The sequence below is a fragment of the Pseudoliparis swirei genome, chromosome 13 (genome assembly GCF_029220125.1).
Source record: "Pseudoliparis swirei isolate HS2019 ecotype Mariana Trench chromosome 13, NWPU_hadal_v1, whole genome shotgun sequence".
In the NCBI taxonomy this organism is placed as follows: domain Eukaryota; kingdom Metazoa; phylum Chordata; class Actinopteri; order Perciformes; family Liparidae; genus Pseudoliparis; species Pseudoliparis swirei.
In genome coordinates, this window is record NC_079400.1 from 4173162 (window position 1) to 4199004 (window position 25843).

General features: G+C 41.1%; 2 protein-coding genes across 2 annotated transcripts; both read left to right on the plus strand.

The window, feature by feature from the left end:
• Nucleotides 1-295: 295 nt before the first annotated feature.
• On the plus strand, nucleotides 296-12618 carry LOC130204039 (synaptic vesicle membrane protein VAT-1 homolog). The gene is made up of 6 exons (XM_056430526.1): nucleotides 296-870; nucleotides 5927-6134; nucleotides 7696-7866; nucleotides 8097-8186; nucleotides 8861-9099; nucleotides 10421-12618. The coding sequence occupies exons 1-6, from the start codon at nucleotides 496-498 to the stop codon at nucleotides 10631-10633; spliced, it is 1296 nt and encodes a 431-aa protein (XP_056286501.1). The 5' UTR covers nucleotides 296-495; the 3' UTR covers nucleotides 10634-12618.
• Nucleotides 12619-15983: 3365 nt separating this feature from the next.
• Nucleotides 15984-22655, plus strand: LOC130204040 (probable phosphatase phospho1). Its single transcript, XM_056430527.1, has 2 exons — nucleotides 15984-16080; nucleotides 18821-22655. The coding sequence occupies exons 1-2, from the start codon at nucleotides 16068-16070 to the stop codon at nucleotides 19630-19632; spliced, it is 825 nt and encodes a 274-aa protein (XP_056286502.1). The 5' UTR covers nucleotides 15984-16067; the 3' UTR covers nucleotides 19633-22655.
• The last annotated feature ends 3188 nt before the right edge of the window (nucleotides 22656-25843 follow it).

The window sequence follows — 25843 nt, forward strand, 5'->3', positions numbered from 1 at the left end:
GCACTTTACACTATTCTGCTGAAATCCTGTAAATGTCCCCACTGCGACTAATAAAGGATTATTTCATCTTATATTATCTTATTAATATCATGGTGTACCTGTGAAATCAAACTGATGGTTATAAGCCTACCGTGTTTCTTAAATCTCTTACATGTAGCCTATATATTGTTTACACTATATCCTACTCTACTGTTTGGGGTCAATTAATTGCCAAGGAAGCGTCTTATTGTGAAAATCCAAACCGGAATTCATGATTTTAATTGCCGCTGTTTCATTGATCACTTGTTGAGCGCAGCGCGAGCACAGGAAACCCCGCAGGGCGCAGGAACAATCTAATTCCACAAAGGATACGACTGCCTTCACTGAAGGACCTATTTTATGCAAACGCACCGCACCGCACATTAACTGCGTTTCGCGAAACTCTTTCCTTTCTCCCTGAGTATTTGTTCGTCGGAGTGTCAACGCCCAAACAGGCTGAACTCATCTCAAGTGGTCATGATGTCTGGCGAAGAGGCTCCAACTCAGCAGCAACTCCCCGAACAGGAGAAGAAGACCGACGAACCTGCGGCGGAGGCTCCGCAGGAGACGGCGAGCACCCCTGCAGCCGAGAAGACGCCCCTCTCCTACCGGGCTCTGGTGCTGACGGGCTACGGGGGCTACGAGAAAGTCAAGCTGCAGGTGAAGACGGAGACGCGCACGCAGCTCGGGGCCGGAGAGGTCGTGGTGCGCGTCAAGGCGTGCGGGCTGAACTTCGCCGAGCTCCTGGGCAAACAGGGGCTGTACGAGCTGCTGCCCGCCCCGCCGGTCATCATGGGGATGGAGGCCTCCGGGGTCATCGAAGCCGTCGGGGACGGCGTGAAGGACCGGCAGGTGAGTGGAGGCCCCCTGAGTGCACGCGCATACCATTACGACCATGAAGAATGTTAGTCACGTGCTGTGGAGCGGCGGAGGCTTGAGTTGGGATTCAACCCGAGAGGTTTACCGACACATTTCTGTAGAAAGTGTTTCTGGACTGGACATGTGGTTCTCAGTGGCACATGTGTTGTCACTCCTCGCCAAAACATGCTCGTAATCCTTTCCATTAAATTCTAAACAAGATGTTTTTTCTCTTTAACTCAATATGGCATGACTTTTTTTTCTTGGAGGAAACTATGTCACCTCATTTTTAGGGAGCTTGGTGTATTTGGTGTATAACCCTGATGACCACCAAATGACTGACTTTGAATGTCATTTATCCTTCTTCATCCACTGACACGCATGGAAAGAACACACACATGCACACACGTTTTCTCAATGAATTGTCTGAAAATGGTGAAAATCGCCTGTCCGAATATTCTAAAAACCCAAGATGATGAATTGATTTCTTTTGTTAGTCCAACAGTCCAAAAAAAGCCAAATATCCAAGATTTTAAATTATATGAAAAGCAGATTATCCATCAAATTGAGAGGCTGGAACCACATGTTCTGTATTTCTGTTAATTTGCCAGTTAATTGATTATCAAAATAGTAGCTGAATATTCAAATGAATGACTTTGTACAAACAGTTCTTTACTATGTTTTAAAACATCTCTGCACACAATGTTGTGTATGCACAGTGAAAAAGGCAGATAAATAAATAAAAATAACTTTTTCCATTAATGTAACATGTTCTGTTCATGTGTGGAAATGGGTTTTCTTTTGGCCTTATGAATAGCCACTGTTTGATTAATATGTGTCCTTGAAGTGTATTTACCTTCTCCTTGATAAAGAGCTTTCCAGAGGTCGAGTTTTATGGAGTTTGAATTCATTAAGTTTATTAAACACTCAGAATATTTATATTTATATATGTGCCTCCTTTAAATCCAGTGAGCTGCAGACTGGTCTATTTGAAGCATACAGGCACCTTATTTGCTGCAGTTTTTCCTGAGGTTCAGCATAGTTGATCCCAGATAACACCAGAGGCCACATAACCAGTTATGTGCACTTTATTTATTTATGTAGAGACTTAAAGAAATGCATAGTGACTCATTGCAAGCAACCTCCATGACTTTATGACACGGGTTTTTGTACAGTTTTCATTTGTAGTTTCAGATTAGTTTACTTTGGACAAAGAATCAAAGCAGCAGAATGTGAAGGTGCTTATGTCCTGCACACATGCATGGAAGACGCAAAGCACTTATATTTGAATAAATAACAGTATTTATCTGCTGTGTCATTGGTTCATTAGAGCTGTGTTATTTGTTTTGTATGGAAAGCTCAGCAACAGTGAGATGACTCTCAAGCAAACTTCCTCATTTTCTCTCATAATAATAATTTCAGCCTTCTTTAAACTGAATAAGCTTTTTGCTTACAGATCTTTTAATAAGTTGAACCATGGTCTCCTGTTCTTGCCACATTTAAGAGAAGTGAAACATTCAGGGAGCGTTGCACAGTTAATCATTGTGCATCCGAGCCCCAGTGTGTTCCTCTTGTGTTTTAGCCTTATGTTAGAGTCGCAGTTACCTAAAGGAATGCTCTACTGCGCGATACAAAATTCTAAACGGCTATTTTTTTCTAAAACAAACAAAGATGGCAGCTGAAAATGACACATGTCCTCGCTCAATCTGCACGGAAAAATATTTCATCCAGACTGTTGGAAGAGTCGTTTTAGAACTTCCTTCAGAGCAGCTGCACGTCTGGTTTTTAACAACCTCAATGTTGTATCTATACATGCTCCACCAAGCTCATCTGCATAGGACTTCAGTCGGTCTTTCAGAGACAATGTTTAACTAGTTGTTGCTTCCATTTGTAACCAATCCGATTGTGAACATGAGACCATATTATGAGACTTGGTAACCATATTTAGCTGTAAAGTGAATAAAGCCATAACTTCAGTCTGACTAGTCAAATGAGATGCTTTGAGGTCAGACATAGGCCTTCTTTCAATCAGCCTCATCTTTACTCTGCTAATATTAGGATGTACAGGCTGTTGTTTAATTAAACCTGTGTGTTTTGTCATACCGAAGCCCCTCCGTGTCGCTCTGTCAGTATGGCATTTCCCTCTTCCTCCTCCACCTTACTCCAATCCTATCCAGCCCTCCTCTCATTCCTCCTTCCACCCGTATCTCCATTTTCAAGAGCAAGAATCTTATAGGAGTGGTGCGCTCCCAAAACGCCACGTGCAGGAAATGGGGTAAATGTAAGGATCTCAACAAGGTTCAAAATGCACACGCACTGAGTATTAGATGTGAAATATGTGAGGACTGAAGTGGCACACACACACACACACACACACACACACAATCACATGTTTACAAAGAGAGGCTGATCCTGTGGTGATCGAGCCAGGCTCCAGCAGCGAGGCTTCTCCAGACGAGGACAGGAGGGTGTGGCTGCTTGGAAAGCAGACGCAGCGCATGTGTGATGTAGGGTCTCATTACAGCGTGACTTTCCAGTAAAAAAAATCCATCGACAGTTATGCCTCGTAACTCGATTGATATTTTTGGAAGACGGAGCAGTAATTGCTGTATTAAACTGGCCGCTTTCAAAGAAATGCAGCAGCTGCTCTGCAAATAAACTCCTTAATCGACTTAATGTTGTGTGACGAGAGGATGTGTGTTTTCTGTATTCATCTCGGTATATTGAAAAGTATGGTCAATTTAAAGCAGATACCCTGTGTTCATATGATCATGCATTGATGTAACGTCAAATCTCTATTCTAATCTATATCTAAAGTTCTGCCGTATCTAATTCAAATAAGGATTTCAAACAAACGTCCCTGTCCTACTTCAAGCATCACTTTGACCTCAGTTCATGTCAGCATTGCAGGAAATGAGCTCAGCTTTTTTTTATAATTAACTATCATGTGTTGTTTGAGGTCACCCAGTGGGTGTCTGACAGTATTTCATAAGACCAGAGGTTGGGAAATGTTATCCACCCCAAAAAGGAGTTTTTGAGTCATCCGATGTGGAAGTTGGCGCTATCGAGAGTTATCTCACTTAAACAGACAACAGCAACATGTGTTCATGTGTCAATGTTTTTATTGTCTGTGCGTGGGGGTGTAACTATTTGTGTGTGGGGGGGCATCTGTCTATTGTGATGCGTTTGTGTGCAGCAGGAAGTGGGGGTAGCTCGGAGCTCTCGAGGCAGCTTGAACAGGAAGCAGTGCAGCGTTCACAATCTGACTTCTTTCCTGAGTCCTTCACTTTTTTGACAAGTTTCGCAACACCAGCGATACTTTATATAATGGCATGTCCCTCTAGAAGAAACCAGGGCACAAAACGGGAACAACATTTCCCATAAGCGCACGAGTCTGAGCTCATTTGAACCGACACAGCGCAGGTCCATGCAACAGGATTGACGTGATCGTGTTTAATATACACGCAACGTGTTTTAAGTTGGTTGTGAGGTCTGAAGACAACATTTCTGTTTTCAAAAAGAAGTGATGATGTAAAGCTGAAGGAAAAAACAAAAAGCATTTTTACTGGTAAACTGAGCTGGAATAATATGTGTCACATTTCAGCTCCACATCCTCCTGACTCTATTTTTCAGTCACTCCCACCTCGTTAGGCTAACTCCCGTCACCTGTTCACTCACCTGCCTCTGATCACTAATCAAGTCTCTATTTAGGCTCCTCCCCTCCAGACACACCTTGTCAGATTGTACTTGCCGACCCTGCCTGTCCCCGTTTAACTCGCTCGCCCGACTCCCGGCGAACCTCCCAGCCTTCTGTTTAATCCGTTTCCGGAGCTTTAAATAAGAGGTCTAAGATCCCTGGAAGTCGTGTGATTAAATTTGGGTCCAGATACGAACCGTTACAAATCACTCAATCGGATGAAAATGTGTTTGCAACTATTTTGATAATCCCTTTAGTCATTTCTCAGGCAAAAAATGCTAAACATTTGCTGATTCCAGCTTCTTAAATGTCCCACTCGTATGTGTCGTGGTCACATGGCCATTGTTCACTATTCTAGAGGGAAAACATTGTTCAAGTAAATATTTAGAATAATGGATTGTTCTGCCAAATTTGTTAAATTGTCGTCATAATGAACCCTTTAAGATTTCAAGGAATTTCACTTCCGTTACTTGCCGAGTATCACGAGATGACTGAGCATCATTTCTTTGTAGGGATGAATGTATGCACAGCAGCTGTGTAATAACTTGCCCTCATGTCATTTCACAAATAAAATGTGTCGGATGATTTCCTGCCTGCTCGACCTCACCTTCCCGTCAAGAGCAAAGTGGTGATGACACAAGAAATTGAGCTCACGAAGAAGGCAGTTTCTTCACATACTCGCATCCTTCTGAGCTGCATGATTGTTGCCAAATATAATTTAGAATGGATCAATATATTGATAGGATTAAAAATCACGATTATTGATTTTAGAGACTTTTTTTATAGCATTTTTTGGTACATTTATGCTGATGTGCAAATCTTTATCAAAATAAGACTGCACGTCATTCACAGTGCATTCCTAGAGGCAAAATAGAATTGTACTAAAACTTTTCCCCCTAAATGAAATCAAGAGAGCGCTGCTTCTGCTGATTTGGATGAAAATAAGACTCTTTCGTTTTGAGTGTTCTGCTTTCTGTCAGCAAAGTTTTTCACAGGCTGCCGCTGACCGCACGCTACCTCATGACGGCTCTCCAAAAGTGGCGGAAATATCTCAATCGTCTGGCAGTTAGTGTAGGAAACGCTTGATTTGATATGCAGTCATGTTTTTTTATGAGAAGCATGTATTTTCAACGTCGATATTAAGGGGCAAAAATATTCATTTAATTGTGGAAAGCCAACATTGTAATTACAATTAATATAAAATTCATTGTGCAGCCTATCCTACTCACAGCCTTAAGCTTAAAGGGACAGGACTGTTTTTGTATGGGTACCCCCCCCCCTTATTGAAAGGTCCTATTGTGAAATCAAAATTGTGCAAATTAATGAATTAACTTTCTCACCTTCCTTCCTCAGGTGGGGGATAGAGTCATCGTGTTGAGCCGCTATGGCATGTGGCAGGAAGTTGTTGTTGTGCCCGCCAACGTCACCTTCGCCATGCCCGCGCAGATGAGCTTTGAGGAAGGTGCTGCTCTCCCCGTAAACTACGTGACGGCCTACATGATGCTGTTTGAGATGGCCAATGTGAGACCGGGCAAGAGTGTCCTCATCCATATGGCAGCAGGTAAGACGCACGCAGTGAGAACTGAGAACCTGACGCAGTGTATTCTGAACACTGCGTCATTTTCCCAGTTTAGTACAAATGCAATCAGTGGCGTCCGAAATACTGTGAAGCAACAAATAAGGAAGTACTCTTTTATTCTTGAATTGATCAGTGTCACTTGAAAATATGACACGATAATATTGAGGATGCTCGAGGAAGTTAAGACAAAATCCAACACATTTAAAACTCTATTCTCCAAGATTTGTGCAATTTGGATGAAGAGTTTGCTGATTGAATCGTCATGTCGGGTACAAAAATGCAACAAAAAGCATTGCTGGTTACAGCTTCTTTATCAGTTACACTTATCTCTGTTTTTTGTGTTTGAAGTGAATATCTTTAGTTTTTGTTATTGGACAGAATAATGTGAAGATGTCTCCCTTGGGTTTTTTTAAGTTGCTGTCAGACATTTTTGAGTATTTCTTACTTTTCATGGACATTTCACTGTATTGAATTTAAAAATATATCAATAGTATAAACATTATACATGAAGAAATCAACCACAATTGTGATTTTTCGACACGATTGGTCTCCTCAAACCAAATCAGTTGAATAGACAGTCTCCCCCATGATTTGATGTTTAACAAAAATCTCCCCTCGTCTCCCGGGTAACCTGTAAAGAGTCACGCCGCTCATCCAGGTCACTAATCGGTTCTTTGAATGCAGCCGCATTTCTGTGCTGAAAAATGTGTGGGTCTGGGTGTGTGTGTCATAAAAGCTTATTCATAAAATGGAAAACAGGATCATTATCAGGCATGGTTGCTTTGGCAACACCTGACATTTCAAAACGGAGCCCCAACACTGTAACAAGCAAAGATGTCTTTTTGCTGTTGTGTTTAAATAACTAAGGTACCAGGAGTACTCTTTTAATCAAAGAAGGAAAAGTACCAAACACGAAATTAAGACCTTTACAATTGTCTCAAGATGGCGACGGCTCGAGATCAAAAAGAATCAGGCGCTCGAGTACTTTTGGAACATATTCTAAGTATGTGTATATTGCATTATAGACATGCGCGTGATAGAAAGTGTGAGCGAAATGCCCTTTTTTTATTTGATATTCATTATGTTTAAAAGATGTTAATTCTGCGTTCGCTCGGATAGCTCGGTGTTTATCAACCACGCCCGAGTCTAAGTAGACACTTCAGTTAATATCAGCATCCACCATCACGGTCCGGAGCTCTTCTGCGTCCTCCCCTCTCAAAGGCCACGTTTCAGTGTCGAGTGTGTGGGTGGCCGTCAGCTGACTGGAGGCCACGGGGAAGGAGAGGGCGGCAGGGATTACTGCCGAGTGTGCACAGCCAGCATCCTGAAGCCCTTTCTCTTGTCTCAATGTCCTCCGAGTATCTCACAGGTTGAGAAACCACTCGCGAACATCCGTGAAAAAGCCAGTGTGGTTTTATTGTTTGATTATTTAATCACTGAGCATTTCAGAGAGCGATCGCACAGATGTTCAACAGCTTCACTTTGGAAATTGAAACGCCTGCGGTTACTTTCCTCACTTCAGTTTGATTCTGCACATGTGTAGGTGGCGTTGGCGTCGCTGTCACCCAGCTGTGTCGGACCGTGTCAGACGTGACGGTGTTCGGCACTGCATCAGCCACCAAACACGAGACGATTGCCCAGGGCGGCGTAACTCACCCCATCGACTACCGCACCAAAGACTACGTGGAGGAAATTCGCAAAATCAGCCCGAAGGGTGAGAAGACGCACAACTGGTTGTACTGCCAGTGGTTGTGTTTAAGCCTAAGGAACAACGACTTCCATATACCTGTCTGTCTTGGCCAGGAAATGTATGGATTTCATTTTAACAATGTTTTAATGTATTTTGTTTCTTGAGTAACGAGTTGATAAAGTGACTAAAAAATAAATGTAATCTTTATTTTTCCTCCCCATCCATTTAATTTGTTTTGATCCGTCGCTCTGCAGGAGTGGACATCGTCCTCGACCCACTCGGCGGTTCAGACACCCAGAAAGGCTTCAGTTTGTTGAAGCCTCTAGGCACGCTTGTAGTCTTTGGTGAGTCACCTGGAAACAGAAGAAACTAAATATGTTTGTCAATGTATTCAGTCTGCCTCAATGTAGTTGTTTTTTTTGTGTGCCTATTTTAACACATTTTAATGAGGCTGTTTTTTGCATAATTTATCAACAATAACTAGACTTAAATAAAAGCTAACCAAGGTGGAAAGTAGGAACAATTACTTGGGTACTATACTTTAGTACAAATTAAAGGTTCCTTATTTGACTGTCTACTACATGCTAATGTATATTCAGAGGGAAATATTACACTTTTATCTGAGTGTTCGCTACAAGTTACTTTGAAGATTTATATTTTAGATATAAAATAATATATATCAGGTTCTAAAATATGAGGAATTTTTGTAGTTTTAACTACAAAGCTAATAATACTTTGAACCTTTCAAGTGACATTCTGATCAGAAGACATTTTATTATTTATAATAGTGTTGCTACTTTTATGTTTTCATTATCTCTAACCTTGCAGAAGATTTCTATAAATCAGAATCGGAATCAGTTTTATTGGCCAAATAAGTTTGCACAAACAAGGAATTTGACTTGGTAAAGTGTCTCTGTGCTTACACAAAATATACATTACAACACAATACAATACAGAACAAACAAAACAAATAGTGCAGTAAATACATTCGTCATTGTTCTATTGTTTGTCGTTCTAGGTGCAGCCAATTGTGTGACTGGCCAGAAGAAGAACCTGTTGGCCATGGCGAAGACCTGGTACAACCAGCTCTCGCTCACCTCGCTCAAGCTGATGCAGTCCAACAAGGCCGTCTGCGGCTTCCACCTGGGCTACATCACGGACGAGGAGCTCATCAGCAGGACGATGGTCAAGCTGCTGGAGCTCTACGAGCAGGGAAAGATCAAGCCCCGCATCGACTCGTGCTATCACTTCGAGGAGGTTTGTTTGATTGTGTTTTCAATCTCAAATGTGAAAGAGGTTCTGCTACTTAAGCATCATGACGGCACCGTCTGGGCTGAGGTGAAACGGAATCTACCTGTGCAACTCTTAGAAATTACAAGAACGAAAAGGATGTACGATAAATAGGAAAACATGAGCTTGGCGCGGAGACTGGAAGCAATGGGAAGCGGCTAGCCTGGTTTTGGACGAAGGTAAATGCAAATCTAAAAATAGAATGGGCACTCGCTAGAGCGCATACCTTCGCATATCACAAGATTGGGCATTGAATTCTGAACATTTTGGCATTAGTTGCATGCCAATTGGATAGAAATTGACCGTGCTATGGTAAAAAGAAGATTTTGACCTATCCTTGACCTTTGACCCGATTGATCCCAAAATCTAATCAAATGGTCCCCGGATAATAACCAATCATCCCACCGAATTTCATGCGATTCGGTTTAAAACTTTTTTTGTTATGCGAATAACACGCATACAAATAAATAAATAAATACACGGCGATCAAAATATTACCTTCCGCATTTTCAATGCGAAGGTAAACATGACTTGACGCATTAATATGTGAACTACTGACCTTTAACCTTCTGACCGTCGGCATAGCTGTTCTTCGAAAGCTAAGCGAACCAGCTGCTGGCTATCGATTCATATTTTTAGAGTGGCATCATCTAAGTCTCGACAAGAAAGTGAATAAGCTCGTTTCCGGATATGTTGACCAATTTCTGAAAGGTTTGAAAACAAAAGAAGTTCAAGTTCTCTCGACTGCTCAAAGTCTTCAGACACTCGATGCTCCACTTCTTCTGCGTCACAGCCTCCTGTCGTTTTCCTCTTTTCCATTACTCGTGTGGCAGAGGAGCAAACCTCAATCCCCCCCCCCCACCAGACGAGTCGGTACTTAAGGGCCGTTGCTAGGTGACGGTCTAAATTGTTGCTGTGGCATCCACGACTTACGGGGATATCTGTGCGTTTCTAGTGTCTCTGGCTCCCTTCAAGGAGACACAGGAGAGTGATGGGAAAAACAATCCTGCATTTGCATCTGCGCACAGGAAGCGGAAAAAAGCCAAGGCAGGAAATAATAGGAAGTGCAGATGACTTATTGCAGAGATGCACAGCACAGATAGCCATCGTGTTCATTAATCTTCCTCCTCATTTTGACTGATTGGCCATTAGCGGGTGTGTCATGTCGTCGCTACAAATCTGGTGCAATTAATCTCGTCTTTTGGAGATGGGAAAAGCAACAGGGTAAAGAATGCATAGCCTAAAATGCAATATGCAATACCAGTTATACTCCTCTGTCTTCTGCTAGGTGACTGATGCCATGAGGCGCATGCACGACCGCCAAAACATTGGGAAAGTCATCCTTCTTCCTCAAGCGAAGACGGCAGAAGCGAAGACGGCGGAAGCGAAGACGGAGGAAGCCAAGTCCGACCCTGAGCCGGTGGAAAATGTTGAGAAAACTGAAGCTGGCGTCAGCGAGAAGGAAGAAGAGGCCACAGAGGAAGTTAAAGCGGAGGGTTGAGAAAGGATGTTTAGTTAAATGATGTTTTCTTGCACTTCCTGAATGAGTTCTCTATTGTTCACGTGTCACAGAGAGAAGACGAGCAAGATGCCGTGTGTTATTTGACTGTCGGTATTTTCTAATGTTTTTGAAGATTCTGTTGTGTAATGAGTGTCGTGTCTCTGTGTGTTTTAAATGAAAAACAACTGTACTCTATTGCATCACGTGAGGAATAATGTATTCTGATAAATGGTAGTTAAAACAAATATTTTTGGGTCTGATTGTCTGTATACTAATCTGAAACACATTTCCCTTTGTGTTTTGTCTGTTTGTTCTTTAATCGGCATCATAAAGTCATTTGAATGTAATCAAGATATATTGCTTCGAACTTCTTTATCGTGTTACACATCGTTAATTTGAAGCAATAAGTAACTGTAATTAAATTGACCAACCCCAGCCTAGTTTATCAGGAAACATTGTGGTGAGTGTTCTAGTTTCATGGGTTGTGATGCAAAACTCTAATTCCTCTTTCTTGAATGTTGTTAGACAAAAGTATCTCTTTGTATTCTAGTTTGAATTGTTATATTTTTCTCATGTGCCAAATTCAAAATCAGCTTTCACCACTGCCACCAAGTCAACTGTATGTCTCTCTCTTGGCACTCGGCGGTTTTCTTCTAAACAACGTTGTGCTGAACTTGAGCTAAAACTGTTCAGTTCATCTCCTCCATGGATTGAGCTACTTTCTGAAATCGCATTGCCTATTGAAAATGAAAATATAAGTGTTTACACAACGACAGTATGTGTTACTAAGTCATTCCTGTAGGTTATGAAGAAAAAATGGGATTTTGCTTTACTTGCACTTTGTGTTTCTGTGCTCAATATTTCTTCATCTTGAAGCTCTTAAAATATATATATATAGCGATGGATTATCAAGCTTCCATTTTCTTCACAGTAATTTGTGTTTTTTTTGTTCTGCTTGCATGACTATCTTTGAATTGGATGATCATGAATGTTGGGCTAAAGTATGTCGTGTCCAGCTGTGGGTTTAAATTAGTGCTGTGATGCAGAAAGATGCTCCAGAAGCTGTAGAGAAGAAAAGGGTTTCCCTCATCCGCACCAGAGCAGCGCCTCACATTCCTCTCCCACTCCTGCTTTCTGTCTCTTGAAAGAGAGTAAGAACGTTTCACAGAATATGCTTCATATTATTTACATTTGTGACTTTGCCAAGTGTGGCTTCCTTCTCCAGGTATGAAGTAAGATCTGATGTGGATTTGTTAGTGGGGACTGAAGTCAATCTGAGCAGATGGTTGTCCAGATGTTAAAGGGCGAACGGTGAAGATTAAACATTCAAACAAACACTCCTCGGTCATCTTTTAATATTTTTATGTAATGCTTTATTTGACATTTATAACAGCCAGAAAATATAACTTTAAAACTACATTATGTGTGTTAAATGTAACATTCAAAAGTGGTTATCTAAAATATCAGTCATATTTCCATTAAATAATTTCGCAACAGTTTACTTAACCCTCCTGTTACCGTATGGTCAATTTGACCCCATTCAATGTTTAACCCTCCTGTTACCTTTATATTTACTGACATATTTTACCCTTGGGGTCAATTTGACCCCAGCAATTAAAACCTCCAGAAAATTATTAGAATTAATATTGTTTTCCAAGTTTAAGTGTGAGGTACTTTATGTTTGTTTGTTGACTACCTAAATAGCCCTTTAAATATATTAAAAAGTTGATATTTCTTATATGTTTGACACAGTGAAAAACAGCCTGGGGTCAAATTGACCCGAAAGAACACCGACATTAAACATTGAATGGGGTCAAATTGACCCTAAGGTAACAGGAGGGTTAAATGGATACAGTATTCATCCATGCAGTGAGGGACATCTAGTGGTGAAATAGTGCCTTGAAATAAGTATTTAAAGTATTCTACAGTGTTGCCTGTGAATGTGTACTGTAGCTTGTCTTGTTAAATAAAAAACATAATTACGATTAAGCCTTCTCACTTTCTAATTAGACATTACATGTTTCATAATAAAATTCTAAAACATAGCTGTTAAATATATTATAATAATTAATAACCCAATCAAAGATTCTTTCCTGCTTCATTACTCAACCACGCAATGTGTTTTGTTCTGACTATAGATATGATTATGATCACTGCGTGCTGCGTCTCTTAACCCGTTTGTCTCAATAAGTTACATATTTTATGTGTTACTGTATTTATGATGATCAAACCGCTACCTTTTTTCATTTTTATACACACTATGCACACATGCCTCCTGTGATATATATGGCACTAACCCGTCTGTATTATTAAAGTGTTATCACATCATGTTCCTCTAAGCTTGTAAATTACTCAATTGATTCCATATTGATGAAGGGTGCATGAAGTTGACCCTCATGATTCTGTATAATCAACTTAAATAAAGCCCAGAAATATGAATACAGATGTGTTCACAGCGTAGTTACATGCTATTTAAATTGAACATTTGTTGTGTTTTTATTAACTGTCCCACAAAGATTTGATGCCTAAACCTGGAACCAAGTTTTGGGTTGACTATTAACCCTCCTGTTACCTTCACATTTACTAACATATTTTACCCTCCGGGGTCAATTTGACCACAGCAATTAAAACCTACAGAAAATTATTAGAATTAATATTGTTTCCCAAGTTTAAGTGTGAGGTACTTTATGTTTGTTTGTTGACTACCTAAATAGCCCTTTAAATATATAAAAAAATTGATATTTCTTATATGTTTGACACAGTTACAAACAGCCTGGGGTCAAATTGACCCCAAAGAACACCGACATTAAACATTGAATGGGGTCAAATTGACCCGAAAGGTAACAGGAGGGTTAAGACATGGCGACCAGCAGAGGTCCTCATCTGGCAGCTTTCCTTCAGTGTTTCTGATTCCGCTTCCTGTTCTGCCCTAGAAAGCAAAACTTGTGAGGAACTTCCTTTAACTATCCCATCATTATGGATGAATGATGTGGGGTTCTCAATATTGTGTAATTTACGGCCCTTTTCTGATTGTAAACATAATGTCAAGGACACATTCCCAAAATAAATAAGGAAAAAAAACTACATGAGAAAAATAAACTGTGAATGTTTTCTGCCACTGTAAACTGTAACGATTAAAATAGTTTTGCTCATTGTATCTCAAGCCACATCGGATTGGCTGTGGGCTTAACGACTTGTGTCGCTCTGACAGCAGTTACAGTTACATGTTGAAGAACCGATATTGAACCACGCTGACATGGTAAGAAATAATTATTATATATTCAAGTCAGTTTTCTTTAATTTTCTTTTCGATACAGGATACTGCTTTTAGAAGTTATAAGGCAACAAAAAAAATTAAAAATTTGTGTGAAACATGTGCAAAGGTCAAAAGTACAAGTGGCAATAAATATTTAAACGACTAAAAGTGGATGTGTAAAGTAAATGAGGCATAAACTCAACGTGGGAGGATCCAAGGTCAGTGGAGATCCGGGGCGTATAGCCCTGGAATCTAGCAAAGAGTCACATCGATCAATAAATATCGCAATCAGTGCTGTATGAATAAATGAATATTATGACTTCAAAAACACTGTTAACCGTCACTAAAAAGCACTTGTCTCATACATATGCGCTGCAAATGATCACACAGTATTGTCAATAAGTCTTGAAGGATAGTACTGAGCACAACACATGAACTACAGCATGTTCTTCAAGGATAGAGAGGCGGCGATGTTCTGATATATTGATAACATTATCCTTATTATTCCCTTTATCTATCAGCGGAGAATGTAACTGGAAGTGTATCTTGTTCTTACCTCACTAGGAGTGTGTCCAGCCCTTTGTAGGCCTACAGCAGATACTTTACACAGTTAAGGAGATCATTATGCCATAAAGTAAACAGCTGTAAGTTATCTGGTAAATGTGGATCTAAGGTGCAACTAAAGCTGATAGCAGCAACATTAAAAGACTGCTAACTGATTTGGTGGAAACACGTGTCGTATTTCTGAGAAACATAAGTTGTCGCTTTGCCCTTTGCTGGAAATGTCCATCTAAAAATAAATGGAGGCCTTTCTGCTGCAGTCAGCAGCAACGGCAGTATGTGTGTAAGACGAACACGTGCAGCAACCAGCTGAGGGTTAAACAAAAGACATCATGACATCATTGGTACTGAATAATGCTGTGTAATTACAGGAACAAGTGGGAAACAACATAAAGACATTACTGCCTCGCATTACATCCATGTCTATCCAATATCTCACTTCAAAGTCAGTTCCTCAATGTGAACGTCAATACACACACACAAACAAATATAATACAATGACTGTGCAAAGTATACAAAGTAAAATATAAAATAAAATATATATGTATATATATACAACATATATGCATACACAATACAATACTAATGACTGCAGTGTAAAATTAAATTAAATATAAAATATTAAATATAGACAGAGTGTGCAAAATGCAAAGTGTGTGTATGTGTGTAGTGTAAATGAAAATGAAATGTGTGTGTGTGTGTATGTGTGTAGTGTAAATAAATGAAATGTGTGTGTATGTGTGTAGTGTAAATAAATGAAATGTGTGAAGTGTACAGACGGACTCGAGGTTCAGGCATAATAAAAAAAACATACAATATAGAGCAGAATATACATTTAACTGCACATACAATATAGAGCAGAATATACATTTAACTGAAAAACAGATGTCTCAAAAGATATTTAATTCAGTGTTTCCAAATATCGGCTGTGATGACTCTTCAGCAACAGATACTGATCTTTACACTAAGAAGTAGTGGCTTCGATATAGTGCAGTATAAGGGAATACCAATTTTCATGATAATAGACAGTATATTATACCATTGGATGATAATTACTGATGCATTCATGTGTAGGCCAAAATCACTTCAATGTTGTTGCTCGTAAATGTGGATCTGATTTCAACTCCTTTATGTATTGGGGTTTAATCTATAATTGTACATGATAAGGCATTGGTTGATTTATAGTTTGTATTTATATGATGTTGTGAAATAAATGTAGTTGAGTAAAAAGGACAACATTTTCTCCCAAAATGTAACGGAGTAGAAGTAGCATTTAAAGTACAGCAGAGTATCGTGGAGGCTACTTATGCCTCCATAATACTAAATAAAACTGTATATTTTCGTAAGCAGTGAACATTATTGCTACAAATTAAAATCTGGCTCTGGATAGGCAATTTGTGTTTCCGTTTATCTCCGCTATCACTAAAACGTCACCTGACAGAGCGTCACTCTCTTGGTCATTTATTTTGAAGGGTTACGCCGGATGTGCTGTGCTTACGCTCGCCGTTACGACACTGGCTTTAAATGGGAATACCCTCTGCACTGCTGTGGGACTCTTGCCGCGTCACTGGGATGCGGTCGCCGGAGCCGGGCGTCTAGCCTCCCATATTCCCTCATATGCCCACCACCGGTAGGCCTGCTTTTCTTTCCGAATCAGCACATTTCTTCTTCTTCTTCTCTCTCTCTCTCTTTCTCTCTCTGTGTGTGATTTGACTGTTTGAATTTGCCTGCTCATGTTTGCCGCTCGGACAAACAACCGGTCAGCCTAACGAGTCCTGACAGAGCTCGCTCATGACTTTCAGTCCCGTCGCATCCGGGGTTAAAATTAGATAGCTTAGTGTGTAAATATGCTCTATAAATAATGGAGCTGCTTTGGAGACCAGACGTTCGCCCACTCGGCGCATGCGTCGCTGCAGCCGGACTGCTGGTTACAGGACATTTATATTAGAGAGCGTCACGCCAGCTGGTCTGTTATTATAACAATGTCCATGGGCTGGCATGGTCAGATAAACGGTATGCATGCACTGGCCGAGCTTCGCTGCTCTCCACAACATCATATTCAATACAGAGGAATTTACATTTTTAAATCAATACAACATTTTGAAACGTAATATAAGAGCCTAAATTCATCTAAAAGAGGGTAATTAATGCTGTTTTCATGATCTAGTAGGTATTTCTTAGATAACTGGCATGTAGAGGTTGTGCAAGATGCATGTGGAAACTAGACACAGCTACCCTGCCACATGACCTTCTTAGATCATAATATTAAACTTGTTCCTAGTCCATTATTATTTCATTGAATTGTGTTACTTATTTTGGAGCAAACAATAAGTCATACGTAATATACTCAAGTGGATTTGAGCTCAATACTCACTATATGCAGAATATGCTAATTCCATTAGTGCTAATTACTGATGTGTAAATAAGATGTAAATGTTGTTGCTGGTTGATGAATTCAATATTCAACCAGGCTACTTCACATACAGTAGTGTAATCTTTAACAATACATCTTATTTCAATGGATGCTCGTGCATTTTTTATGTAAAATTAAAAGATACAAACTGTCTAACGTTGACAGAAAAGGTTTTCGATTTAAAGTCTCCTAGGCCAGATTGTAAAACACTCATTTGATGCCGTTTTAACAATGGTCATGGACTTATTATAACATCTTCTCAGCTTTATTGTCCACTTGACTAAATGAGATCGTTTTATGAAATAATTTTGAATTAAATACGTTTTAATTTAAAAGCAGCGTAAACATGTCAATCATGTGAATTCCTCGAGTCAGAGGCTAAAGTCACTGCTAATCTAAGTATTAGGAAGACAATCTTATCTGGTGTTCCTTTTCAGACGGAGCGACTGCCTTATCAAGGTGGCTTAAATAACTCAATGTTGGACTAACACATTTTATTTTTTTAATCACAGGAAACAATGAAAATGTCTTACCAGCTATTCTTAGCTAGTCACTGCATTTTGATTTGTACTTCTTCTTTTAATTAAGTGCAAATTAGTTAAAACAGATTTCAATAATTTGGACCCGAAATGAACCCAGATTATGACCAAATATATATAGTTACTGTGTTTTGACTCTTCGGGGCAGTATGATCCTATAGTATAGCCTTTATAGATTAAAAGTGATCCATATACCCTTAAATGTTCTGCATTAGAAGTATAAAATAGCATGTAAATGAATCAAAAGTAGTAATTCACTTGAATAGCTTTACTATTTCACACCTCACTCGGCCGGTTTGGCATCACAATTCATGTTTGTTCCATTTATGGCGATGGTATGCTGCGATGTTACAGCTCTCCCTCCACTCAAGTTACAACACGCCGGCAACAGCGAAAGCCTTGTGCTGCAAACGTATCGGCGATGCTTATGTAAATATGGAATTGCCTCTCATCTCAGATCTGGAATGTGTAAATCAAGTTGTACTCCCTCACTCCAAAAGGAATGAAGGAATGTCTGAGTGGAGGACGGCGATGAGGATAACAAGTGTATGACTGTGTGTTGCATGTCAGATGCTGCAGGGTTTTAAATCTGAATATTACAGAAAATTAACATGGGATACCGAGAGATTGTTTCTTACGCTAAATGCACTTTGTCCAGGTTCAATTTAAATGAATTGCTGAACCACAGGGAGCTATCTATAAATACACTACCGTTCAAAAGTTTGGGGTCATCCAGACAATTTTGTGTCTTCCATGAAAACTCACTTTTATTTATCAAATTAATTGAAAATTTAATAGAAAATATAGTCAAGACATTGACAAGGTTAGAAATAATGATTAATATTTGAAGTATTAATTTTGTTCTTCAAACTTCAAGCTCAAAGGAAGGCCAGTTGTATAGCTTATATCACCAGCATAACTGTTTTCAGCTGTGCTAACATAATTGCACAAGGGTTTTCTAATCAGATATTAGTCTTCTAAGGCGATTAGCAAACACAATGTACCATTAGAACACTGGAGTGATAGTTGATGGAAATGGGCCTCTATACACCTCTGGAGATATTTCATTAGAAACCAGACGTTTCCACCTAGAATAGTCATTTACCACATTAACAATGTATAGTGTGTATTTTTAATTAATGTTATCTTTATTGAAAAAACAGTGCTTTTCTTTGAAAAATAAAGACATTTCTAAGTGACCCCAAACTTTTGAACGGTAGTGTATATATAAATTATCTTAATTAGGCTGTAGGGGAAACTTATGTTTACAAGTGGAAAGGAACAGCGCAGAGTAAGCAGGATGTTCATGATGTCATACTAAATGGCGTCCTGCCAGTACCATTTTATTCCTAGAGGGTGTTATATAAATACAAGTGAAATCCTCACAATCTGTTGTCTTTGGCTTCTCCTTCCCTTAGAGAGGGACCAGTCACCGTTTTCCTCCACGCCAGCGAAGATGACGGCCCCGTCGAATCAAACCCACGCAGCGCCGCAGCAACAGCGCTTCCTCGTGTTCTTCGACTTCGACGAGACCATCATCAACGAGAGCAGCGACGACGCTGTGGTGCGCGCCCTACCGGGTCAGCAGCTTCCTGATTGGCTGAGAAGCAGCTACAGGGAGGGCCACTACAACGAGCACATGCAGAAGGTCTTGGTGTATATGGCGGAGCAGGGCGTGTCTGAGGACTCCATCCATTCGGCGCTGGAGAAGATCCCGCCCGCGCCTGGCCTCCCGGCCCTCTTCCAGTATCTGCAGGGCAATCGGCAGGACTTTGAGCTGGCGGTGGCCTCCGACGCCAACATGTACTTCATCGAGACCTGGCTGGAGCGCGCCGGGGTGCGCCACCTTTTCACCAAGATTTTCACAAACCCGGCAAGTTTTGACGCAACTGGCCGCCTAGTTCTGCTCCCCTTCCACTCCCACTCGTGCTCCCGTTGCCCCAACAACATGTGCAAGCAGGTGATCCTCCGGGAGTATCTGGCGGGCCGGCAAAAGGAGCGCGGCGGTGCTCCCTTTCAGAGGGTGTTCTATATCGGAGATGGGGCCAATGATATCTGTCCCTCTCTGGCTCTGGGGCCCCGAGACGCAGCCTTCCCGAGGAGGGACTTCCCCATGCACAGGCTGCTGCTGGAGATGTCCCAGGGTGCCAAGATCAAGGCAAACATAGTGCCTTGGGTCAGCGGCGAGGACATAGTGGACAGCCTGAAGAAAATAGTGGAGGAGAGATGAGGCGTGTTCCTTACTTTAAGCTACTTTTGGGGACATATTTCTATTAAAGGACAGTTGGTTGGGGACTGTTTGTATGATTGGGAACCAAAAGCTGTATTCACATTTGGGAAAAAGATGAGTTTTGGTTCAGTGTTTAACCCTCCTGTTGCCTTCGGGTCAATTTGACCCGATTCAATGTTTAACCCTCCTGTTACCTTTATATTTACTGACATATTTTACCCTTGGGGTCAATTTGACCCCAGCTATTAAAATCTCCAGAAAATTATTAGAATTAATATTGTTTTCCAGGTTTAAGTGTGAGGTACTTTATGTTTGTTTGTTGACTACCGAAAGAACACCGACATTAAACATTTAATCGGGTCAAATTGACCCGAAGGCGGCAGGAAGGTTAAGGTCAAGGTAAGGCGTGAGGTTTGGGCAAGTCGTGGTGAGTGTGAGGATGAGATTCCAGGACAAAAATGTAAGTCAATGTCCCCAAAAGTGATCTAAGTAAAAGTGCGTTTGTGTGTGTGTGTGTGTAGAAGAGAGAGTGAACGAGAGGAAAATATAGCAACGGTGCACCAACTCGTCTGTGTGAGCTGCAGGATATGCATGATTTTACCACAGCAACACTTGGCACAATATAGTGTGCGTTTATTTGAATCACCTGTTTTTAAAATGAATAGTTTTTGAAGAGAAATGGGTTTTGCAATCGACTTTCTTGCGAAGTTAGATATTGTGACGTCTGCGCCATACATATGCGGCTGATGTCAGCGGCTGGTTAGTTTAGCCGCGCGCAAAGACTTCAAATCGGAGGAAGCAGCTCGCCGTTTCTCCTCGTTTCCGGTCTTAATGCTAAGCTAAGATACCCAGCAGCGTATTTTCGGTAGACACGAGAGAGTGTTATAGGTCTTCTCATCTAACTCGCTGCAAGATGTGATTAAGTGTCATTTAAAAAATGTAAAAACTATACCTTTAATGCTAGCCTAAACACCTATTCTAATGCTAAGTAATAGGTTTTAGAATAGAGTAGAACCCGATTCCCATTTGAATGCAAATGAATTCGCTTTTTCTGTACAAGATAATCACGATCAATAATGGAGACGCGCAAAATACGGTGTACGTTGTGTTTTTTGAGTCGATCTTAACCAAAGTTGTGTCTAGTGTGCTCCGGAGTGAGCTAAATGAAATGCAATCAGCTCATTTAACACACACACACACACACCTGTAATTTCATTTACATTTGACTATCTCACTGTATGTGACATTTCTGGGAAATCCGAGCTGTGGAAATGTGTGTCACGGGCGTCGAGATTTTCGCGAGCGACAGCAACAGCTTGAAGATACACTCCACTCTCGGGGCTCTCTTGTGTTGACAGGCGTGTTATTATTTTTTTGAAACACTTGACAATGCATTCAAGGACCTCGCCGACTGACACGTGAAGCGGGATCAGGTGTCGTAGCACCGCGCGGGACAAAAGTCCACACGTGTCGAACAGGGCGGCGCAGAGCAGAGATAAGGTGTCAGAAACCCGCGCACACTCGCTGTGCTCTCTCCACCACTCAATACTGATACCTAATCTAGGGCTTGATTATACAACAGTAATCTACACCATCATGAGATTTAAAGGGAACGCTGTAGCCATCCGCTTGCACTTTGGTACAGCACTATCCCCTGTGACTGAAGCAAGGAGAACAAGTCGAATGCAAAGGGATTTAATTGAAGATTTTTTTTATTTGTGTCGATATTCTAAGCGAGCATTCGCTGTACTTGTACCCCTTTTGAAACTCACAGTGACGATTAATATTGATAAAAGGTCTGTTTAGATTGAGCCTCTGAAAAGCTCTCTTTATGGTCGAATGTATTCCCAGTAAACACGTTTGTTGTGACGATTATCCTCTCGTGTAACAAACTAAACTCAACACGTAGCCTCATTCTGCCTCACTAAATCTATGACATGGACTTGAAAATGTATTTAAAAAATAAGGAGCACTTGGATACATTGAGATGGTTTAATTCATAATTTGTTTTAATTCCCGGAAATTGAAATATATATATATTTTTTCATCCTGTTTTCAAAAAACTTTTTTTTAAAATTATGATTCTTCTTGGGCATGTGTACTGTACATTATCAGATTGATACAGCCTGTTTCAGGTGTCCATGTATACAGACAAGTTAACGCTCACGTTGGTCCTGTCTAGTGACTTTAGGCCAGAGGTAGTATGAATAATTGAGTGTGTATTTGGAGAATTTTTTATCCATATACTGAACAGCTTTTTAAGCCATTGCAGATAACAATATGAAAGTTTGTGTGCTGATGAAAAGCTGTCAAAAAGACAAGTAATACACTTGTTGATGAAAAACTTCTAGCCTTAAAAAAACAACATTATCCTATATAAGTGTTGGAAATTTCCTTTGCAGTGTTTTAGTTTCTCAGGGAGTAGAAACAAAAGTATTAACAAGCAAACACAATGATATGTTTATGAAATATGTGTATCTGCTGCTCTAAGAGCAATATGTTAATTTATTATTTAAAAAGTATCGATCTTTAATCAATGCAGCTGGAGTGTGATCCTGAAACTCGTTGAGATCAAATCTTCAATTAATGCTTTGTGATTAAGAGACTAAAGTCACGTGAGTTTTACTCCTTCGAATGCTATGATTATTTAAAAAATGTAACGGGGTAATTTACATTATCTTTAACTGTCTATGTATCTGTAAAACTTTCATGGAGTTTTGTGCAATAATGAAATGCTGTTTTCTTGATATGATGTCAAACAGGAAAGAAAAACGTTTGACGTTTTCAGGAATGTGAATCAAAATCAGATCACCAAACTACTTTTTTTTTTGTTTAATGACATTTTAAAATGATATTATGGCTTCACAACAACCAAATAAAATTATGCGTTGTTAGGACTGCTTGACTAATATGCTACTTTTGTTGTTGTTGCTGTATCCTGGCTGTGAGTGTTTGTAATCAAAAATCCAGTTATGTGTGTAAAGCATCAGTGTAACGGGAATATAAAGCCATTATCTGATTCATTTGTTTTTGTTGTGTGTTTCACAGCCGCGACTATAAACTACTAGTTTCCTCTTGACGATCATTGTGGCTCATCATAACTCATCGGATCCATTAAAGAATTATATGGATAACAACAATCTCGCCTCAAGGACCTTTTAGTGGTGACTGTTCTGGAGCTTTCCATCACACGAGTTTGTTTTCACGGAAATGTCACATTTTCATATTTTCAGAATCAGAATCAGTTTTATTGGCCAAGTAAGTTTGCACAAACAAGGAATTTGACTTGGTAAAGTGACTCTCAGTGTGCTTACACAAAATATACATTACAACACAATACAATTCAGAACAAACAAAACAAATAGTGCAGTACAGAACAAACAGTGCAAAACAGTGCAACGGTCTAAGAAGTTTTAGAAAGTGACTTAAAGTATATACAAGAGGAATGGCTATATACAGTAGCTGTGAAACAGTAGTGCCAGAAGACGTGGAGAGTGCGAGAAGTGCAGGGATAAATATATATGCTACAGTGGGTTATTTTTTAGTAGTGAGACGGCGAGGGGGAAGAAACTGTTTTTGTGTCTCGAGGTTTTGGCGAACAGTCACTGATCTGTAGCGTCTACCAGAGGGGAGGAGTTTAAATAGTTTGTGTCCGGGGTGGGAGGAGTCTGCAGTGATTTCTCCTGCCCGTTTCCTGACTGGAGGTGTACAGGTCTTGGATGGTGGGCAGGTTGGCACCTTTATCTTCTCTGCAGACCTGACTGTCCGTTGGAGTCTGTTCTGGTCTAGTTTGGTGGCCGATCCAAACCAGACAGTGATTGAAGTGCACAGAACAGACTCTATAACTGCGGTGTAAAACATGATCAGCAGCTCCTGAGGCAGGTTGTACTTCCTAAGCTGGCGCAGGAAGTACAACCTCTGCTGCGCCTTCTTGATGATTTTCTTGACGTTAGGTTCCCACTTCAGGTTCCGGGAGATTGTGGATCCCAGAAACCTGAAGGATTCCACAGCCAACACAGTGTTATTGAGTACGGTGAGGGGGGGCAGTGCTGGGGGGCTCCTCCTGAAGTCCACTGTCATCTCCACAGTCTTCAGCGTGTTCAGCTCTAGGTTGTTGCGACCGCACCACAGGACCAGCCGTTCAACTTCCCGCCTATATGCAGACTCGTCATCATCACGGATGAGGCCGATGACTGATGTGTCGTCTGCAAATTTTAGGAGTTGAACAGATGGGTCTCCTGAGGTGCAGTCGTTGGTGTAGAGGGAGAAGAGCAGTGGGGAGAGCACGCATCCCTGAGGTGCACCAGTGCTGACTGACCGGGTGCTGGATGTTGTTTCTCCCAGCCTCACCTGCTGCCTCCTGTCCATCAGGAAGTTTGTAATCCACTGACAGGTGGAGGCAGTGTTAAGTTGCAATAGTTTATTTTGATAACATCTGCAGAGGTCTTATGTTTTAAATTAATACATAAAGAAAGATATTATAATAGAAAATATTAAGGAGAATATTGATATTGTTATTAATGTATTATGAAGCATAGGGGTAATGTTTACTCGATGTAAATGGCAAGAATTAATGTATATTGCATGAGAGTGACTGTATGTTAGTATTATAGATTGACGAAGCCGGTTGAAATCCGTGAAGTGACTCACAATAATAAGGGACTTTTATTGTGAAGGTGACTAATGCGGACAAATAACAAGACGGGACTCTGATTGTGAAAGCGACTGGAACCGGAAGTGACGGTTTGACCGGAAACAGGAAGAGTATGAGACTCCGGTGTTGGAGAGAGATCGTTCTCTTTCTCAGGTAAGCCCCGACGGAGGAGGCTGTGCTCCCGGAAGGTGCCGGGAGCCGGCAGCCTGGACACGAGGGAGAGCGCGTTGAATGTTTGTTTCACATTTCCTGCCATTAAATGTTGATAACTTAATCCACGCGCGTCCGGAAGCCTGTTTTCCACCATCTGCGAAGTGCCCAGTTTCAGAATACTCAACAGCAGGCACAGTGAGCTGGGTGAGTTTGGTGAGGAGGACTTCTGGGATGATGGTGTCGAACGCTGAGCTGAAGTCCACCAACAGCATCCTTGCGTCGGTCCCTGGGGAGTCGAGGTGTTGCAGGATGGAGTGCAGCCCCATGTTGACTGCATCATCCACTGACCTGTTTGCCCGGTAGGCAAACTGCAGAGGGTCCAGCAGGGGGCCTGTGATGCCCTTCAGATGGGTCAATACCAGTCTCTCAAAGGACTTCATGACCACAGACGTCAGGGCGACGGGCCTGTAGTCATTCAGTCCAGTGATGGAGGATGTTTTGGGAACCGGGATGATGGTGGAGCGTTTGAAGCAGGAGGGACTTCACACAGCTCCAGAGATCTGTTGAAGATCCGTGTGAAGATGGGGGCCAGCTGATCAGACAGGAGGGTGACACACCGTCTGGGCCTGCTGCCTTCCTCGTCTTCTGTCTCTGAAAGAGCCGGCACACATCCTCTTCACAGACCGTCAGTGCCGGTGGGGGGTCAAGGGGGAGGTGATAACAGGGGATGCAGATGACTGTGTGAGGTCTGAGTTGGAGCGGGTGAGGGGTGTGAATGTGGGGTGATCAAACCTGCAGTAAAACACATTCAGATCGTCAGCCAGTTGAGGGCTCTCCATGGAGTGGGGGGAGGATTTCCTATTGTTGGTGATGTCCCGCAGTCCTCTCCACACTGACGCAGGGTCGTGAGCTGAAACCCTGTTTTTCAGCTTTTCAGAGTAGCTTATCTTTGCTACTCTGATCTATTGTGTTTATGGCCTGGTTGTACAGGATACTGTCCCCACTCATGAAGGCCTCCTCTTTGTCTTGACGAAGCCGCCTGAGCCTTGCTGTGAACCACGGTTTATTGTTATTAAAGATGCAGTACGTTTTGGTGGGTACAATTCAATTCAATTCAATTCAGTTTATTTGTATAGCCCAATTTCACGAATTACAAATTTGTCTCAGAGTGCTTTACAATCTGTACACATAGACATCCCTGACCTTTGACCTCACATCGGATCAGGAAAAACTCCCAAATAACCCTTCAGGGGGAAAAAAAGGGAAGAAACCTTCAGGAGAGAACAGAGGAGGATCCCTCTCCAGGATGGACAGAACAATAGATGTCATGTGACCAGAAGGACAGATTTAGAGTTAAAACACATTCAATGAATGTGACAGAGTGTATGAATAGTTCATAGTAGG

Coding starts and splice junctions, on each gene's coding strand:
- LOC130204039 (XM_056430526.1), top strand. CDS start 496: ATGATGTCTGGCGAAGAGGCTCCAACTCAGCAGCAACTCCCCGAACAG. Junction 6,135..7,695: donor CCTCATCCATATGGCAGCAG/GTAAGACGCACG, acceptor GCACATGTGTAG/GTGGCGTTGGCGTCGCTGTC. Junction 9,100..10,420: donor CGTGCTATCACTTCGAGGAG/GTTTGTTTGATT, acceptor GTCTTCTGCTAG/GTGACTGATGCCATGAGGCG.